The sequence below is a fragment of the Cyprinodon variegatus genome, unplaced genomic scaffold, assembly GCF_000732505.1.
Source record: "Cyprinodon variegatus isolate N-32 unplaced genomic scaffold, C_variegatus-1.0 Scaffold353, whole genome shotgun sequence".
NCBI classification, from domain to species: domain Eukaryota; kingdom Metazoa; phylum Chordata; class Actinopteri; order Cyprinodontiformes; family Cyprinodontidae; genus Cyprinodon; species Cyprinodon variegatus.
Window position 1 is genome coordinate 416,353 of NW_015150806.1, and position 21,653 is coordinate 438,005.

Sequence of the window (21,653 nt, forward strand, 5' to 3'; positions counted from 1 at the left end):
TATATATATATATATATATATATATATAGGCAGGTCCTAAGGGGCCAGCTCAATGGCAAGAATAAGTCTCAGGCAATAAATAACTATGCTCTACTAGTAATCAGATACCCTGCAGGAATAATAAGCTGGCCGAAGGAGGAGGAACAGGCCACAGATGTTAAGACACGAAAGCTCCTAACCATGCATGGAGGGTACCACCCCAAATCCAGTACCCTGAGACTGTACGGCAGCCGTAAGGAAGAAGACTGAGAACTAAGGGGCGAAAGAGCCACTATCTAGGATGAAACATCCAAGATCCATAAGTACATCAAGGACAAGGCTCAAACAGACGACATCCTCACTGAATGTCACAGACAATGGGGAACAGAAGATGAGGTGCCAGACATCATGGGAGGATAAGCCCCTACATGGGATGTTACACCAGAACATAATCGAAGTGACAGATATCAATCCTACCAATGGCTAGACAAAGCCGGATTGAAGGACAGCACAGAGGCAATCATCATGGCTGCACAGAAGCAGGCCCTAAGCCCCAGAGCAATAGAGGCCCAGATCTACCACACCAGACAAGACACCAGGTGCAGACTGTGCAAAGAGGCCCCTGAGACAATCCAGCACATAATTGCAGTGTGTAAGATGCTGGCAGGGAAAGCTTACATGGAGCGCCATAACCAAGTGGCTGGAATAGTACTGTATAAAGGAACATCTGTGCAGAGTATGGGCTGGAAAGCCCAAGGTCAAAGTAGGAAACACCTCCAAAGGCGATAGAGAATGACCAAGCCAAGATCCTGTGGGACTTCCAGATACAGACGGACCGAATGGTAATGGCAAACAGACCGGACATTGTAGTGGTAGACAAAAAGCAGAGGAAAGCCATTGTGGTTGACATAGCAATACAAAGTGACTGCAACATCAGGAAAAAAGAACATGTAAAAACTAGTGAAATACCACCATCTCAACACATTTGTGAAATAAATTCTGAAGAAGCAAATACCTAATAGTTATCTGATATGACTGACCAGCTCTTTTCCCTTGAGGGCATCTTGAATGCAACCCTCAGAGTTACACTTCTCTGGCAACATCTTTAGATGGATGTAACATTGCTAATACTAGCCGACATGGTGAAGTTAGCATATTCATTAAAACTCTGGTCTTTTATTGATCTGTCGTGTAAGGCTTGGTATTAATGCTCTGCAGGTGTTGAGCAAAGTAAAAGCCTGGTGGAGGAAACTGTTTGTGATTGCTGTTTTTTTTAAATAATACTCAGAATGGATTAACTCAGATGAAAAGTCCCAACAGGATGCTTCCAGGATGCGTGTGGTCTGCAAATATGTTAGCTGGTGAGTCAGGGAGCTGGTGATCAACTGACAGATTGTGACAAGCCTGTAAGCAAGGTTTGCTTCCAGTGGAGGGCATCTGGTGTTGAAGGCCAAAAACAAGACTGCAGTCCACCACCATGACCTTGTATACAGTCCTTGGAAAGTAGTGATGTTGCAGAACAAGGTCTTGACCCAAGTTAAGTAAATAGTCTGTTAACCTATTTGCCTGATGATCAAACTGCAAAGTGTTGAGCTGGAGGCTTGTCATACTTTTAGAGGATTCAGTATCAGCTTTCTCAAAAGACTTTATGATCACACTGATATTAGCACAACAGCAATGGTGCACATGTTAGGGACTGGGTTGATGCTGGACACTTTGAACCAGGAGGGAACCTCACATAGTTTTAAAGACTTAATTATCTATTTAAAGCTTTATTTATCCAAATGAAAATTAATGTAGAATTAAAGTGTATTTTTCAAAAGTGACTGGGCACATAAGTATCCCCTCTGAGTTAACCTGGGGGCCAGGTGGTCAGGGAGGTTCTCACACGAGGGGGAAACATCTGTGTTTTGGCACTGAAAATGTATTTTCACATCCTGCTTGGAGATCTTTCGATGGATCACTAAGCCCTAAGAAGAGGAGGGTGGTTGATGCATGTAGAGCTTTTTGTGTCAGAGTGAGATGTGGACAAGTTGGTGGGAGGTGGGAACAGCTGCTTATCAAATCTACAGTAGAAGCTGTTAAAGTGATTTGCCAGACAAGGGTAATGCTCAGGGTGGGGGGATGAGGTCCTGTCTTTGGTGATGTTCAAAAGGCCAATCCAAATTGATGTTAGGCTATCTGCTGTGAAGCTGTCTATCTGCTTTTTGCCAATAAGGAAGATGGATAAAAAGCTGGAATGGGAAAACTGCAGTAGCATATCATGCATTTATTTTAGCTCCCCAGATCTACTTTGTTCTGACATTTATCAATTCCTTACATTTTTTGTTCTAAAATGGAGAGGAGAGTAGTTCATGTATAATGTACCCGTGAGAATGAAAATGAATCAGCAAATGCTCTAGCTGTTTTCCTTTTTAACAAGAACTACACAATTAAAATATTGTCCATATTAAGATACTTTAATTTGATCTGATTCTCTCTCTCATCTCCTAAATTACTAGCATACATCTCTTGACATGTTAAGATATTGTTTCCCTTCAAATAGCTTTTCATATATACATTTACCCTTATACACTATGGTAAACAATAAAGTAACCATAACAAAATCAGATAATGTAATTATTGCTAGTAGGATATATAGATATATGATTTCAGAGTAAAGAAAAGGAAAAAGGATACTGAATGGGCTTTATCTACCAGGTCTTATCCAGCTGAAATAATTTTAGTAAAGTCATTAGAGTTAAGCTAACACTGTGAAGGTTGATATGTTAAATTTTAATGTTGTTTTATTCCTTATTTATGCTTTTTGATGGCTGTAACTATTGGCATTGTATTATTTTTACCATAACTTTTTCTTTTTAGATTAGATTAACTTTATTGTCCCAAAGGAAATTTGATTTGGGTACAGACTCGGGCTGCTACATAGGGAAAGTACACTGACATTTGCTTTACCACTTTAAAAATAAAAAAAAAAGTATATAAAATTGATTTTTAACCAAACGTATGCTATTGATTTCTACATCGATAGATACTTTTTCAATCAAATGTATTACACTTAAAACCTTATACGGCTATCTGGTGAAAATAATAAACAAATGGAGGTTAACCGAAGTTCTGTAAAAAAATATGCATTTATGGGCAGAAAAAGCAAATTTTTGTAAATGCATGACAATCTTTTCCCCTTGCTTTACTTTGTGGTGGGTAAAAATTCTAATATGTCAGCTTTACCAGAAATGGCTATCAGCGAGACCTCACCACTCTGTTCGATCTTATAGAAAAAGGATGGTGAACCAAACAAATCACAGACTTGTGTTTGAACAGTAGGATCGGGCACTGGTTCTTACATATCAGATGAAGGAGAACAACATAGAGTGGGCAGCAGAGGTTTGAGGATCATTAAATCACCTTCAAATAAGAGGTAGCAAATTATGTAAACAAAGGGTTGGAGCATGGATAGAACAAGCTGGATTGTCATAATTTTACAGCCGTGACATGAAATTGTTTCACTGGGGCACAAATAATTATAATTTCATTCTCCTTTCAGTATTAATGTGTTTTTCTAATATAAAAAAATACATACTGGTGTATTCTGTCCGTTATGTGCTCCATGCTGGAGCAGCCATTCAACATATTCTGTGATGAGTGTTCATTATATTGAGAAAAAATTCAGTTCGATCTCATCCATTATGAAGTGATAACATTACGGCTTCCCACCAAGAATTTCATTATTTATGAATTAAACTAAAAGCCTGCCACCCATTTATGTTATTTAATGGACTAAGGGCTTATTTGGGGATTTAAAAGAGGAGAAGAATAGGATGAAGGCTGAAGGAGCAGAGAAGAAAGGAGCGAACCCCTTTGAGAATCCAGTACAATGTGCTCTTATCTTTTCAAGGTCACTTTCAGTTTTCAATTGGGAGAATCTGACCTTATGCTGCTGCAAAAACTGTTTTCAGAGAACACAATTATTCAGATACATTTCCTGTAGGAATAGACTAGTTATTTAGTTTTATGGTAAAGATTCCCATTCCTCAACCATTATATTTAGGCCCATTCCTGCTCTTGGAACTGGTGTAACTTGGTCATATATAAAGGCTTCCTTGCTTACTCACCTTTTTAGTTTTACGTACAAGTTATCTACGAGGCTAGGATTAGCACAATGTAATGAGATCTCCAAACCACTGAATAAATCAAACTGTATTGTTGTTAAGTAATTTTAAAACTGACATGCAGTGCGCTTAAGTTTATCAGTCATTTAGAAGACCCGTTTTGGTTAAGTCTTTAACTTGTTAGCCAAATTTGTCTTAAAATTTACAAAATACATCACAATACGTTCTATTATTGAAGCACATTTGTCTCTCCTGCATTAAAACACCCTGAAAACATGATGCTGCCACACCTGTACTCCGCTATTGTGTTCTGAAGCTAATTAGACTTCCAGTTTTGCTCCAAATTTGATATTCATTACTGATGCCAACTTCAATTTTCACTTCATCCAATAACAGAACATCTACCAAAACATTAAATGCTTTATCCTCATATCTATTTTCAACTTGTAAATTGTTTTTTATTTCTGATTTGAACCACTGGATTCTTCTGTTCTGAGCGGCCTTTCAGTTTATATTAGTTCCAGACTCTTATCTGCGATAATGATACTGTTATGCTGGTCTCTGCTTATTACCTACATCTTCGCAATTTTCTATTTTTATGTTACACCAGGAAAAGTGTGTTTGAGATGTCCTTCAAAATACATCTTCCGCACTGATGTGTATCCAGTTATTGCTTGTTATCAGACACTAGCTTTGTCCTCATCATCTAGTGTTCCAAATTTATTTAAAAGTGAAAAAAAATTACAGTATATGTGTTCCATAAAAGTGAATATTATTTAAAAGCTGTTTAAACCAACAGTTTACTAAACAAAACAGATTATGTGGATATACACAGTCTGATGATTCAAGCTTTTAGTATTATTACCAACGATTTAGTATTTTTTTTAGTATTACTATTATAAACTTGCATCAGACCACAAAATTGGAATTAGATATTTAAGAAAAAAACTATGTGAAGGTTTCTTTTAAAGTATACTTGAAATCTGACAAGTAAGCTTCTTATTTATTATAAATTACATTTGACTTTATGTATAGGTTTGAATTAAAACAAAGTAACAAATGTCTTTCCCTTATTGGGAGTTTTAGGTATGTGGATTTTTTTTTACTTATTCATTATGTTTAATTATTTCTCATTAAATTATTTGCTATCACTATCAGCTCATTGAATTTTTTTTTTTATTTTGAAATAGGAGCTCTTATGGCTACTTAAATTTGTTTTAAGCTTGAGGAACAGCTATCAGAGGTTTATGGGCTGTGTGGCTTTACAGCAGCTCCAAAGCATGGCTCATTACCCAACTAATGTGGATAGAGGGTGACCCTGCTGACTCGCTCTCAGCTTGCTGTCCCCTGGGCTCTACAGCTATGCTATCCCCAAGGCTAAGGAGAATGCAAGGAAATGAGGAGTCAAGAAAGGTCAAAGTGAATCATAAGAATCACATATTTGCATGTCTGCATAATAGAGGTTTATTGTTTAGAAAAGAAAAATTCCTATATTATACAGCAATGAATAAGATGAAGATATGTATTTGTAAAATGTCTAGTCTGTGATCTCACGGATCCACATCCTTATACAACTGTGTTGATTAATGTGTTGTCTTGCTAGGCTGATGGCTGAATGGTAAAATGCAGATTACTTGACCAGTATTAACGCACGCCTACAGGCATTCAGCTCATCTGTGTGGGCGGCAATTTCGTAGGTGGCTGTTCAGCAGTTCCACATTGTTCTCCTGGCTGGTCTGACACACTTAATTTCCCATTTTTGTGTGCTACAGAAGGTCCTTCTAAAGAACTAATCAGGTAGTTCAGAGGGTTTGTGCTGTGTAATGTATTGAATAAACACATCAAAGTGTCAACATTTTATGGCTTTACTCCTGTGTTTTAGAATACCTATATGACCTGAAAGCTAGAGGAAAATTAACAATACTTGAAGGTGTTACTGGTACCATATTGCATTACTTATTCTCTATGGGAGGATCAGTGGACAAATTGTCAGAGGACTTTCTAATGCTGCAAAGATGCAAGCCAAATGGGAAATCCTGCATAGGTTATCATAAATTAAAATATTTTTTATCTACTATCTATCTATCTAGAGGCAAAAACCATTATTTTTGCTCTCTGATAGCTAATAGATATTTCAGTGATTTTGAAAAAGTAATTTGTTTTACTAGTTAAATTCTGAGAATAATATGATTGCTTTTTGTGCTGCCTGTTGAAGGAGTAATTACAGCTGAGGTCCCTGCAAATCTTCCTCAACCATTTAGGCCCAAGACACATTGCTAGCGTCTGAACCGTCATGCTCCAATTTGAGTTGTTATTTTTCTGACATGCTGGCTGCAAAGAGGGTCTTTCTATGTACCATCATATCACCAGCAAACATAAGCTGACCAGTAAACAACAACAAAAGATTGATGTTTCACTTACTCTGTTACCTGTAATCCTAAAATCCTTCCATTTATTGATTGTATATTTTTAAGTCTTTCTTGCTGGTTTTATGAACCAATAAATATGTGCTGTGTCCTTGTGGATGGATATACATTTAGAAAAACCTGAACGGTTTACCTTGTGAGTTAGAAATATAATTCAGTATTTTCCCCAAAGTGGATGAGAGTGGCCATAGAGTGGCCAAAGTATCTCTTTCTGTCTGATTAATGACAATCCTGTCAAATTGCTCCAGGTAGGAGTCTACCTTTGTTGGAACTACTTAGACACAGTTACATAGAATTACAAGTGGTATGCTCTGCTCCATATATGTCTCTGTATTCTAATATCTATGGACATCCTACATTCTGATTTTCTGTCGAAACAGACGGCAGATCTGGCATGTTTTGGCTTTCAAAACTGGTGTCGATACTTATTTTCCTGTTGGTTATTTTTTTCTTACAACATTTCTTCCCCTCTTTTAACATTCAATTAATTTGCAAGCATATAGCATACAGTAATGTTAGCAGCCAGTTTTATAGCAATAATATGCATACATCAATTTGCATACTTTTAAAGAGTGTCAATGATGGTCTACCCGACAGTTAGTATTCCAAGGTATATGTAGATCATAACATTGTAATAGCATTTGTCTAGGTTTCATCAGCGTAATCCTAAGTTAAAATGTTAACATAAACTGAATTTGCTTTTGAGACTGCAAATAAAAATCTTAAACTATACTTTTTGATGATATATGGACAATATAAACCAACCTTTGCCCATGAATGGGGACAATGGTGGCATAAGGGTAGAGGGCACAACAAGGAGGCCATACAAGGAGCTTTAATCCTGGACCTAAGTGTCTCTGGTTGAAATTCCGAACTGCATTTCTTCCCCAATGTCCATCTGCTAGGGCCACAGAACTTAACAAAAAAAAGGAAAATAACAATACTGAAAATACTTCATAATTGTTTTTTAATGTGTACTATACAAATACTTAAAGTGAAATGCTGCAGTTAATGTTAACAGAATAAATTAATTATAACCCAAACCCTAGCATCTGACTGATAAACTTGCACAGTGGCTCAGCTTCAGACAGATTTCATTGATAGGAGCAGTCAGTTGTTGTTCTGCACATCAATGCATAAAAAAAAATAAACCTCTGATGTATACATTAAGTTTATATATTATTATTTACTTTTTTAAATACAGCGCTTTTGATACTTCAAAGTAAGGATCTAAATTGCCAATGATCTAATCTTTGAAAAATTAACCAAGCACACGGAACTTTAATTTGAAGAAGTAATAATCAGTGGTTTTATTCTAAGGTCTGAATTGGAGAGAATTGATTGGAAAAAGTCCAATAAATGTATTACCTATTATCATAATTCCTTATAAATTTCCAGCATTTTGTTAGTGGTCATCTTGGTTGTGGCTGCTGAATTTGGTATGATACTAATGGTTTGTTTTAGTCATCTCCGGCAAAGTCATGGTCCTCAAATCCATGCAAAATCCCGGATGAAGAGTTTCCTAGCTCAGCGGAGCCTGAAATTGGCTTAAATAGAGAAAGAAGTGAGAGATCATCACCTTAGTGCGTCTTAAGGCAAAACACATTAGTCTTGCTTCCATTGTTACACTGCCGTTCTTTGGACTCTCATCTGTAGTTTGGAAATGCTACCTTAGATATCAGCTTCTTGCATTTTGCATGTAGCCCAAAAAGTTTCCATTTGATCTGCCCTTATTAAGGCTCTCTCTTCCACAATGTTTACTGTGTTCCCTACATACCCTGCAGCAAAAAGATCATCATGGACTTTTTATTGGTTTCTTTTAGCAGCTCAGCACTCTTTAATTCAATTCATTTTATTTATATAGTGCCATTCTTCCATAAAGGCTAGATTTTTGGAGTATTAGCTGCATGACCTAGAAATTCTTCCACCTTAGCTACAGATCTCCACGGGTCTGCCTTACCCAGGTTTGTATGGAGGCTTTTATAGTCTGATTTTTACTGATAAAAAAATATTGAATACAAATGTGCACCAAACTTTTTAGATTCAAACAGGCTTTTTCTTTGATTTAACGCTGTGTATTATGTATGCCTTTCTTCCATATGAAATACCAAAACAAATACTAATAGTTGTGTTGACTTTTGTACGTTAAAAATATAAAAAGGTTTAAAGGATGAAGAAAAAAAAAACACAAAATAAAAACCTAAAACAAATTGATAAGTATATAAATCTTTTAAGGGTACGGTTAGGTAATCTCCACACATTACTTTGCTTATTGGAACTGTCCAACTATAGGCCATTTGTTACCGAATTTACATTTAATATTGATAAATTGTATGTATTGGCCCCTATTTAGCAGCTGAGCCTTTTCCATTGCAGTGTTTCACAGTTTCTCTATATCTTGTGGAAGCAAATTATTATCACTACAGGGTGGATGGGTAAACCTTCATCAGTCAGTGGTAGAAAATAACATAATTTTCTCAAAATAGTTGAATTGTGTATGTTTAAGTCTCCTGTATAGCATAACTAGTACATGGGAACTTATCATTCAATAAAACTGGCATGCATCGATAAATAGTTGTTTATCAGTTAAATTTTTTTTGTATGCAACAAGTTGCATGTTTAAATATAAAGAATTGTTGATATTGAAGACAATAAGAACTCAAAACGGATGTTAATAAATTTAGACAGATTTGAGGGGGAAAAAAACAACATTGATCTAACAAGATATTTGTTGAAAATTAGAGGCTTTGGGAGAAAGATAGATGCAGTAAATATAAAAAAAAAAATACTGCAAATGAAAAATAAAGCTTAGCGATGTTGAGAATTTCCTGATAAAAGGATTCTTTCTTTGAGTTTGCAGAGTCAATTATGACTTGTTGGAGGAGAGTAAATACTGTGTAATTAATCTCTGTTTGTGTAACTAACTGTCTGTGTGGATTTACCTTCTCCTTCCAAGTGTAGAGGTACCATTTAAGATTAATGCCTCACTTTCTAGAACTTTCAGAAAGAGATCTGCTGCAAAACAAGTCTATAATTTAGCGTGAAATCTAATTTCAGTATGCTAGCAAAGGAGGAGCTGAAGCAAAGAGCCTTTATAGTATAAAACTGAACACCATAAATTCCAGACACAATAGTGATGTGAGACTCAGTCCTGAAGAAATGGGTTGGTGAGGTGGACTGCAGAAGGTTTTTGAGATAAACATATGTTTTTGTTTTTTTCGTGTAATTGTCTTTTGAAGAAATTAGACCATACAGTGGTTTATTTGTAATCATTATTTTTATGCTCTTGAGTTTATGGCTCAGAGTGTCCTTTCGATCGTCCTCATTTTTCTTCCCTGGATCCTTCTGTTCTGAGATCAGCATGTTATTTGCACATTATTTTTGTATGACACATCATACAATAATTAGCCTGAAAAACCATGCAAGTATCCACACAAAATGCTCTCAGACATGCACTTAGAAAGCACATTGAAAAATAAATATAACTTAGTTTTATTCTGAAACATTTGATCAAAGCTACCGACGATAAACCCATCCATCCAATGTTCTATGTCAGCTTAATCCTTGCATTTTTGTGGCTCTTTGATGTCAGCTTTCAGCAATCAAAGCAGCTAAAACCTTTTATTGGTTAGTATATTATTTTAATGTGTATATATATATCTATATATGAACAGTCTACATATTTCATAGAACTACTGCTTATATTGTGGCTTCTTTTTTGACATCCTGTGTAAACTGATGTTCCAGACAAGGCTCCATTTTTCTACATAGTGACCAAGGATTTGAATCATATAGAAGTACGAATTTCTCTTACATTAGAAATTGGAACATTTTATAACCTTTATTTCTAAAAATAAAAAAATAAAAACTTCTAAAAGAAAAATTGACTTGGGGCCAGACTGCAGGGCAGCACAGAAGCGCTGATTATGGCACCACAGGAGAAGATCATGAGCTCCAGAGCAATAAAAGCCGAGATCTCCAAAACCACGCAAGATCCCAAGTGCATGCACCATCTCACAGCAGGATGTAAGATAGTGGCAGGAATGGAATACATGGAAATTCACAACCGAGTAGCTGATATAATGTACAGAAACATCTGTGCAGAGTACAAACCAGAGACCCCCAGGTCAAAATGAGAGCCACCTCCCAGGGTGGTGGAGAAAGACAGAGCTAAGGTACTGTGGGATTTCCAGATAAAAACAGACTAAATATTTGTGGGCACACAACTAGATATTGTGATCATTGGTAAGCTGTTCAGGACAGCCATAGTGATCGATGTGACCATACCAAATGATAGAAACATCAGGAGGAAGGAACATAGGAAATTGGGGAAGTCCTAAGGAGCTCAGAGAAGCACTAGAGACCCTGGAAGGTAAAGGCAAATGTATTGCCCATGGTCATCGGAACGGTCAGTTACCCCCAGATACATGGAGAAACATCAGAGATCTCAGTCCAGAAATGCTCAGTTCTAGGGGCAGCTGAGATACTGTGATTAATTATTATATGTCTATATTACCTTTGTATTTATTAACATTTACAAACCAAAAAGTGGGGCATGCACAATTATTCAGCCCCGTTGAGCACATTATAAATATATTATTTATTGTTTTTTGTAAAACATTTGCACAATTTCCTGATGTCTCAATAATAGGTCCGTGTCATGGTTTGGGGGAAATGATACAGATGTTATGTGCAGCAATTTCCTTTGGCAACAATTGATTTATGGCCCCACAAAGCAGCTTTTGGGCTGTAATGAGCTGATTAACCTGCAAAACACATGGCTTTTGAGATCAGTCACATGACTCTGAATGTGAGCACAGATTATATCAGCTAATAAGTCTACCACGAATGTATGTCTTCGTACTGAACAACATGTCACTTGGGTCTTAACATGGTTTTTCTGAGATGCATAGAAGATGCATAGAGATCAAATTTCTGAGATGCATAGAAGACGAATGTGCAGATTTTGATGCACAGATTTTTTATCCAATCTCAGTACATTGAGGTGAATTCATAGTGTTCTTCAGCACATAGCTATGTTATTTTAACTTCAGCATTAATGTCACCATCTCAGTTTTTATAATTTGTTCATTAATGTCCTAACTATCTAAATACTTTTCTTGAGTATTAGCTTGAGTATGCTTCAAATAGATAACTACTATATGATTCAATTAATAAGAATTTATTTCAGACAACAATAAATTAATCAACCAAATACACTCAAGAGAGACCAGTTAATATCAACCTAACCAAACACCAATTTCCAAACTAACTACATTTACCTGAACATAAATAGAAACAAAAACCCTCCAAAAAATAAACCTGTCGGCATATACAGACAGAGAATTGACATCCATTAATTTAAATTGAAGAAGAATTACTTACTTTTCATACTCCCTCTCTAATTGCACTTAAATTACCTTAAAGCAGTCCTGTTATACTTCTATGTTTTCTATCCAATATTCACACTCAAAAAAAATATATATATATGCATATATACACAATTATATACACACATATATATATACGCTATACATACATTTCAACGAAAATATACATACCTACAAAACACATCAGGCAAAAATTCAGAATTATCCCCTTGTACATCGGCACTCAGCGTACTGTGAAACGTATGAAACGGAATGAACAAAAAAAATCTGTGAAATGGATTTCCTTTGTCCACTCGTTGGATCTTGAACAATTTCGAATTTAAGACTGATTTTTCATATTTTTTTTGTTTTTTTATACAGTGCCCTGTGAGTAAATACATTTGCATAACCTGTTGATTTTTATGTGAACCTACAGTAACGATATGGTTCCATTTTTGGCAATTTTCAGTAAGTGTTGTTTCTGCCGCCTTTTTCGTATACCATGCCCATATCTCTGCAGCCAGAATATGGACAGGGAGCTTAGGCAGGCAGATGCTGCTGTATAATTCCATCTTCACAGTGTGCCACTCACCCACTCAGGGCAGAAAAGAAGCTCCCACATTTTGTCTGCAAGAAGCAGGAATCAGATAGACAGATCTTCATTTACTCCTTAATGCCTCTCCTTCCACTTACAGTTGTACTCCAACCTCGTTCTGTACCTTTAAATCAAATAAGCGCAGAGAAATGCTTCCATGCACGGACATTTTTTCTACTGATTTTTTTTATTTTACCTTTAAACATTCATTAAGTAAACATATTATTTTCCTGATAGCTTTTCTAAATGATATGCCGCCAATCACTATTGATCCAAGTTCAGTTCATTGCAGGCCTAATCAGCAGTGCATCGTAGGTTATCTTCAGACACCCGGACAGGGAACACCTGGAAGGGAATTTCAATCAGCTTATGCCATACGTAATTAAATAGAAATAATTGGTTTCATTCCCATTGTCATCCTTTTATTCCACTATTGTGTGCCAGGTGCACACTCACATTATTCTGTCGCTTCCTTTTCTGTTTCTGTCTCCATTAACCATTCCAAAGTAATCTTTCTTTTTTTTCTTTTGTTGCCATCTTCCCCCTATTATGAAAAGTAAGTGGAGCCACATCCTCAGTGTGGTTGTCTGTATTCTATGTGATGTCTGTGTTGTAAGTAAGTGTGTTGCTGCCATCATCAGGCCGAAAAATAAAGCTGCACCTTGAAACCTGAGAGAAAACATATTCCCCAGACTTAGTTTTCTTTTTTTATTTAATTATGTGCACCAAGGGTAACTAAAAGTTTTCCAAACCCCAAACATTCCTGCTGTCTACAGTCTGATTTTGTCCCTTTTTCCCTTGAATCATGTTGAAATACTCTCTTCCTCACAGTGGTTGCATCATCAAGGTTGATTTCACCATTTTCCAAAAGCTTTTCATGCTGTTCTGCTCCGAGTGTGAAATGAATCCCCTTATTCTTTCCTCCATCAGCTGAAGCAAAGCGAAGCCAATGCAGACACCAAAGAGAAGCTCCCTTTACGACTCAGGATCTTTGAAAAGTTCCCCAACCGGCCTCAGATGGTGAAGATCTCAAAGCTCCCATCTGATTTCACAGTGCCCAGAATCAGGTATGCAATTGCAGGCAGAGATACAGTGTCTTAGAAAAAAATCTTACATTTTTTACATTATCTTCTTAGAACCCAAAGCTTTGAAGTAATTTATCAGGGTTTTATTTCAATTAATGCCAATCAGTGGTGCATAATTGAGAAATCATGAAATGAAAAATCATTTAGTGGTTTGCAACATTCTTTTTAAAGAAAATGTGTGATATGGATTTATATTCTCCCCGTTAGCTCTGATACCCTTAGGCTAAAACTAGTTGAAAGATTGCTCAGCCTGTTGGTAAATCGAGTACAAAACAACTCATTACTGATCTCAGAGGTTTGTAAGAGAACATTCATGAAAAACAGCATCATGAGGAAAAAGGGACCCAGGAAGCGATCAAACAGTTTTGGAAACATTTTAAGCTTAGTAATGTGATACAACAATATCTTAAGCTTATTGGTTAAAAGAAAAACAGCCTTTGCATGGCACTGCAGCTGCAATGAATGTCGCTTCATCCCATGTCATTGCACACTTGTTTCTGGAAATAACTAAATAAACAAAGATGTTACTGCTTTGCTTAAATACTACACATCAAAGGGACCATCTATATTTTAATTTCTCTTTTACAGCCATTACGAAATTCATTTATCAATCAGAAACATAACAAAATACATAGCAAAATACTTTTGCTCATTATATACTGTAATAATATCACATTATATGCCTGCTTTAAGATTTAAGAAAAAAGATGAGAAAATGTTTCACATGTTCTGCATGCAGATTGAAGCTAAAATCACTGTATCAAGACCTATTTTTCATTCAGCAAGAGAGCTGAATTCCACCCAGAGCAGCAGACTTTGTAATAAGTTTTAATATTAAGTTGGTGATTAGTGCACAGTGGGGTTATTTTGCTCCGTAAAGCTCAGACCTATACATTGGGCTTTTAAAAGAACAGCTTCCACTGATGCGTTGTGCAGCTGGATTTTCTCCTGTGCAGTTTAGTTTTTTAAAACATATTTGTGTACATTGTCTTTACGAATGTATGTGGTTGTCTTGAAATAAAATTCACTGTTATTGTGTTTGTTGTGCGTTCTAGAGAGAGTTTCATGAAGCAGTTTATTGATCGTCAGCAGCAGGATACCAGCTGTTTGTTCCGCCGTCTCCCCTCGGCTTCATCCTCCTCGTGTGACCACTCCAAACGCTCGGCCATCGAAGACAACAAGTATATTGACCAAAAGGTAGATACGAGTGCTGCATCTAATCACACATCACGTCCTCCTCTGTTTTTGCTTTCTTTCTCTTGAACACCTTTGCAGAATACCCTAGAGACCAAAGCTCTGTCTTCAGACGATGAATAATAATTTGGGGTTTCTATGAAATTTAAAACTGTATTGGTTGGATTTTGATTTTCTTCAGTTCTGAAAAACTCTGAATAACATAAATGGCATAAAAAAATGTCTTAAATTGTTTCACCAATGATTATTTTATCCATCCATCCATCCATTGTGATCCATAGAAGTGTGTAAACTTATAACTAATAACTGTAACCCCATATTATATCTTGGAATAAATTCAACAAAATGTAATAATTCTGCACTATGTCTGCAGCTTTGTTTATGGCGTTGTTTTAATATAATTAATCACATCTGAACAAGCTTGCAGTTCTTGTCTGCTCACAATTTGTTCTCTTAGCTTCGCAGATCAATTTTTAGCATTCGAGCCCGCAACCTTCTGGAGAAAGAGACGACGATTAATAAAATCCTACGGTAAGAATTACAATTTCTACCACAGTAGGTGGAAGATTTGGGGATCTTATGTTTTGCTTTGATATGATAGACTGTGACTCTTAGGCAAAATGTATTTGCAGTATTGCAGTATATGAAATAGATGGGCTTTAGTCGGGAAAAAAAAAAAAAGTTCTACCCCACAATTCTGTTTGAATATTGAACTAAAAAGATTTGCTTCTGAATAGCCTTAAAGAAGTGTAATTTAAAGCATATATATTTCTACTGTGCATTGTTACAGGATCAATACAAAGCAGTTGACTGTTTTCTTTTGAGAACCATGTGCAGGTGGAACTTTTGTATTTTTTTCTTTTCTGACAAATGGAACAAAAGCCTTTGTGTTTGATTTTTTTAAGGAAACGCGCTTTATGAGTACAGGTGCCTGTATGAGTTTAGGTGCTAACAGACCTTGGAAGTATGGAAGACATGTCAAGCATTCTTTCATTAAGGCACATTCATTATGATTATTTATTATGCCAATCATTAAAATATCTTAACTTAACACTACATTTTACATCAAATTTTTTGTTAATCCTTAAAACCTCCTTAAAATCCTCAGAAAAACAAAGATTGTATCAGAGTGAGGCTTGATGATGTGATGTTTGGTTTGATTATTAAGATTTATTCTAACATGCTGTCCCAGTTCAGTCAAGAGCTGCAAAGATTAATCCAGTGGCACTTCACAGCACAGATGGCTTATGACACAAAGCACATCCTGAGCTCTGTTTTGAAAGAATAAGTTTTAAAAATGTCAAATTTGTCACTTGACCAGAAGAAAGCTTATAATTATTTGTAAGAGCAAAATGGCAAGAGCATTTGAAAAAGTCCAAGGATGGAGGGTGCACACAGGAAATAATCAGAGCTACCCAGGGTTGAAATTAATCTTTATTTCTAATTCTCTGTACTTTCATTTAAATTAATGGTCGGTCATGCTAAAAAAAAGATTTTACATGTATTTTTGTTTAGATTCTAAAATTATGTCTATGATGCCCCACAAAAATAGTCTCCAATGTGGAAGATTGCTTATCACTTTCTTTCCGGACTGATAATGTAGAAACATCAGACATACTGTAGCTTTGTCACACCAGGAGTGCCACTTGTGGATGTTTCTCTCTTTTTTTTTTTACACACAGAAACACCTACACACTCAGTGCCACTTCAATCTACTGTCGCAAAGAACTAAAAGGATAATTTGCTGTTCAGCATGGCAGAGACGGCACTAAGTGGAGATTAGATGGCAAATACTGTGTCCAGTCTGCACCTCCCTCCCCACCGCCCCAATGTTCTGTCTGTCTGAGAGACGGACAGCAGATCAGGAGTCATAACACGTTCTGTCTGGCTCGCCACCTTCCACACAAGCCTGCAATTAGGCCCGAATACCAACATATGCAAACTCACACTCTCCAGCAGAAGCAGCAATTCAGCCACACTTTTGATCAATAAACAAGGAATCTCTCCGGTCACTATAAATAAAATAAAGTGTCAGTCTCTGAAAGTGAGCTCTCTTTTGGCTTTTTGAAATAATTGAAGCTCTTTTTCTCAACAACACAAAAACAAACTGCCACTTACCTTATGGGCCCAGAAAAATATAAAGTAGCTTTATAGTTTTCGGATGACTTTATCTATATTATATTTCCTTAAATCACAGTTACAAACCTTTATGTACATTTTGGTGATTGTCTGGGATAGAACAAATAGAATCAAGCCATAGGTGCATTTCTTCCATCTCCTGAACTAAACATTATTTCTCCATAACTTTTTATTGTTTATTTTATTTTTTATACAGCTCAGACCTGCCACTTCAGATTGTGTAAAAAATGTAGAGTAAAGTCTAAGCGTCTGTAAGCGCATTCATTTATAAATCTGAGCATACGTGCTTTAAAATATGCTAATTGTATTGTTAAACATTCTTTAAAAAGTTTCGATGAGAATATTTGATTTTTAGGATAACCCATATAAACTTACCTTATTCCTAAAAAAGGTTACTGCAGTGAACATGCAGCTTAAATCACAATCTTCTTCCTTGATTTCCACCTTCTTACTGCAGCTCCCTCTATAGTACTGTATCACTACATAACCACTGGAAAGCACTATGAGGCTGCCACTACTGTGGTTCACCATAGGGGTTGTGTTCTCACACATGGACTGGTTTCTTATAGAGACATTAAAGGAAAGGTTTCGTGTTGCAAATCCATATTATCCTGTTCAGAGTATAAATATTTTTAAAGTTAGTTGTTGAGCTTTAACACATTTGAGGTTAATGCTTTTTCAAGGCAATGTGCAATAAAAAAAGCAGTTGATCAGGAAATCTGAGCAGTTCAAGGTGTTTTGATGCATTTTTCAGCCACCATTTGATTTATATAGAGTGAATCCTTGTGTCTCTTTCCCAGGGCTTGTACCAGGCAGCGGATGTTAAGCGGGTCCTTTGAAGGCCAGCCAGCCAAAGAGCGCTCAATACTCAGTGTGCAGCACCACATACGACAAGAACGCAGGTCTGGCACATGTACATACGCAGGCACACTGCATAAAGCATAAATGCTCCTAATCTCTCCTTATTGTTTCTGCAGATCTCTACGACATGGTTCCACCAGTCAGAGGATCAGCCGGGGGAAGTCACTGGAAACGCTCACCCAGGATGTAAGCACAAAATTACATCCTATTCTTTTTTTTCTTTTTAGCATCTCACAAAGGCTCTTCATGGATAAAGCCATGTTAGTGTTTGCTTGCAAGCAAAATTGTAGGCACAAATATAGTAAGTTTGTTGTTTTTAACTACGTAAAATCAAAGAAATAAGGTGCTTTACCCTGTTTTTCCCAGCATTCCAGTACAGTGCGCTACCGTAATGCCCAGAGGGAGGACAGTGAGATCAAGATGATTCAAGAAAAGAAAGAACAGGCAGAAATGAAAAGGTATTTGCAGTAGAAAAGATTCCTTTCAGTGAAATTACAAACTTCTTTATGGTGGTTTCTCTTTATTCCTTAAAGTTTATATGCTTGCCCTTTAATCCCTGTGCTTATCTGTACAGAAAAGTTCAAGAGGAGGAGCTGAGGGAGAACCATCCTTACTTTGATAAGCCTCTCTTTATTGTGGGCCGGGAGCATCGCTTCAGGAACTTCTGCAGGGTGATTGTTCGGGCTCGCTTCAATGCGTAAGATTTGTCCAAAAAATACTTTTTTGTCTGTTTCCAGTTTTCTTTGGAAAGAAATCAGTTCTTATATTTCGCATTATATTTACATTGAATAATGAAAAATTATGTAGCCCTCCTTATGTATTGTAAAACCATATTTTTTTTTAATACTTAGATCAAAAACTGACCCAATAACAGGAGCAGTGAAGAACACCAAATACCACCAGCTCTAGTAAGTTTGTCTGCTGTTTTTTTTTTTTTTTTTCTACAAAACGTTGCACAGGATTAAAACTTAAAAAAGTTCAGCTGCCCCAAGCAAAGAGAAAAAAAAACGTATGCAAAACATAGACACATGTATATATATATATATATATATATATATATATAGGCTTTCAGGACTGCTGTAGAGTTGGTGTTTCCAACATATTCAATGTTGTTTGTTTTTTTCAAATGGCTCATATAGCTCTGCTAATGTGTTTGTCCTCAAAGTGATCTTCTGGGCTTAGTCACCTATCTGGACTGGGTGATGATTGTGGTGACCATCTGTTCTTGCATCTCCATGATGTTTGAATCACCATTTACCAGGGTTATGCACGTCCCAACTCTGCAGGTATTCTAATCCAGATGGTGTGTCGGCCACATTTACTGAGAAAAGGATTCATTGAAACAGATGTTGCTCTAATTATTGTCTGTTTCAGATTGGGGAGTATGTGTTTGTGATATTTATGAGCATTGAGCTTAACCTAAAGATCATGGCGGATGGGCTGTTCTTTACCCCCACGGCCGTCATCAGGGACTTCGGAGGGGTGATGGACATCTTCATCTATCTTGTAAGAAGTTCCATCTGAAAAAAAGTTACATTAGCTATCACAAGAAATTACTTACAATACATAAAGTTTTTTTTTTTATATAAAACTAGCAGACAATGAAAATATTGTTACCCTCTCTGCTTTGGGTCTTTAAAATGTTCATGAACAAAAAACAGTAAAACAAACTCATGGCATTGTATAAGTTTTCCCCTCGGCTCAAAATTGTACTTCTGTCATTATTTAGCATCTTCATCTCCTCATAGATTTGAACTTTAAGTTCTTGAACAAGTTAAAAGGGTTTTATAAATCAGATTTCTTGTCAGCAAGTGTGTTGTTTATCAGCCAGAGGGATAAAAGTGTTGTTGCAATAAAATGAGTCATCTTGAAAAGCAATTAGCTGTAATTTAGGACGTTTTAAAGCTGAAAAGCAAACTGGATGACTGGGCTTAATGCTTTTGTGTTTGAAATATATTTCTGCTCCAACTTCAGTAACAGACATTAAAAAAAAATGCTGAATTTCTGTTTCAAAGTGTAACTGATTACAAATCGAAGTACATTAATGTGAGCAGCACACTTGCATGACTTTTGATTGGTGTAGGAAGGAAACCAATTTGATTTAACATGTATGATTTGTCTGATTTGAAGAGATTAATTGGGTTCCAAATTTATTTGATACATTTTCCAATGGTATATATATCCAACCTGCAAAGAAAAAAAATATCCTCAAGTTGTAGTATTTCCAGCATTTATATTTTCAGTTTTGTAGAACATCCTGAAACTTAAACTTGTTCTTAAGGTAAATCTAATAATTTGGAAATTTGACTTTGAAAAAGTCTGAAATGTATGGATTAAGACTTGTCATTCCATTGACAACCTTTTTTGACCAAATGGTATTTTGTTTGTTGGTAACATTAGAAACCATCATACAATCACACAAATAATTGCACAGATAAGTGATAAGACAGCAGAATAACAGAGAAATGCAAAAGGTTAAAAAGAGATTGATTTAAAGCTTGCTTAGGACTACAACTGCTTAGCTATGCTGACATTTCCCGATCCAGTAATGACATGTAACCAATTGGTTTACACCCTTATTTTTACCATCTACATCTAGCCTCTTTTTTTAAATCCCAGTTAAGCAAAGTAGAAAGTTAAAAATAGCATAAAGTTTGTTAAACTCCTCTATCTGCTTTGCTTTGCTCTGACTGTAGGTGAGTTTGATCTTTCTCTGCTGGCTCCCCACCGACGTCCCTCCTGAGTCCGGAGCTCAGCTGCTGATGATGCTGCGCTGCCTCCGTCCGCTCAGGATCTTCAAGCTGGTTCCTCAGATGAGAAAGGTTGTGCGGGAGGTTCTTAAAGGATTCAAGGAGATTTTCCTGGTTAGTGGTCAAGTACATCTATTGAAAACGGGACTTTATTTGTTTTTTTCTCTTTAAATCTTCAGTATAAAGTGGCTTGATGGGTAATGTGCATTATGTTCAGCTGTCTGCCTTACATTTTTTTGTTAACTCTCCTCCAGGTTTCTATTCTGCTACTCACGCTGATGCTGGTGTTTGCAAGCTTTGGAGTTCAGCTGTTTGCTGGAAAGCTAGCCAAATGCAACGACCCACGAATCCTCAAACGGGTACTGAAAGAAACATGATCTCCTTATAAACCTTCCCTTTCCAGCCCCACACTTCCTGTGCAGAAACTCTGTCTGAATGACTAAATATTGTTCCCTCCAGTTAAATCCAGCCCTTCTGCTGTATCTGTACCAAAAAAAGTCGCAATGCTTTCTTTTAATTTTTTTTATTATTTTTCTTATCTTATGCTGACTTTATTCTATAATTCTTAAAGAGGCTTTTTAAAAAAGATAATTACCATTTAGCTTACTGTTTATAGGCTTACTATGGTTTACTATGATAAGCAAATAGCTAGTAAAATGTAATCATCTGTTTGCTATAATTGTTCATATATCAATATTTCCATGTGGGAATTATCACTTTAAATTCAAATATTAGACTGTACAGTATTTTTATCACACAATTACATCATGCTTGTTATTAAGGACAAGAGTATTAAGATGTAGCATTTATTTATATATTGCAATCAGTAAACTTTTTTTTTAATGGGCAAGTTTGCATTTTCCCCATTTAAATGAAAACTCTAAAGCTATAAAACCAACAATTTTCTTCCTCTAAATCCATAACTTAAACAGATACTATATTATCTTTTGCATATTTCTTTCTATTTGTTAATAAAATACAGTTGTTAAAATAAATCATTCAACTAATATATGTATATGAACTTGGAATTCCTTTATTTTTACTTGAAAACTATTACCTCTAGAGGAATTTTTTTATCTTTCTTTTCATAAAGGTTTCATAAATTTAAATGTCAATCATCAGGTCACAGCCTAAAGAAAACAACAA

General features: G+C 36.1%; 1 protein-coding gene across 1 annotated transcript in view; it reads left to right on the top strand.

The window, feature by feature from the left end:
• Positions 1-21,653, top strand: part of nalcn (sodium leak channel, non selective) — a 114,210-nt gene that overhangs the window by 80,259 nt on the left and 12,298 nt on the right. Inside the window, exons 18-29 of the mRNA XM_015385984.1 lie at positions 13,409-13,545; positions 14,619-14,760; positions 15,215-15,288; positions 17,697-17,798; positions 17,874-17,943; positions 18,124-18,215; positions 18,332-18,454; positions 18,609-18,665; positions 18,923-19,043; positions 19,132-19,263; positions 20,454-20,621; positions 20,762-20,866. Of these exons, the coding sequence (XP_015241470.1) occupies positions 13,409-13,545; positions 14,619-14,760; positions 15,215-15,288; positions 17,697-17,798; positions 17,874-17,943; positions 18,124-18,215; positions 18,332-18,454; positions 18,609-18,665; positions 18,923-19,043; positions 19,132-19,263; positions 20,454-20,621; positions 20,762-20,866 (1,323 nt within the window). The remainder of the gene's footprint in view (positions 1-13,408; positions 13,546-14,618; positions 14,761-15,214; positions 15,289-17,696; positions 17,799-17,873; positions 17,944-18,123; positions 18,216-18,331; positions 18,455-18,608; positions 18,666-18,922; positions 19,044-19,131; positions 19,264-20,453; positions 20,622-20,761; positions 20,867-21,653) is intronic.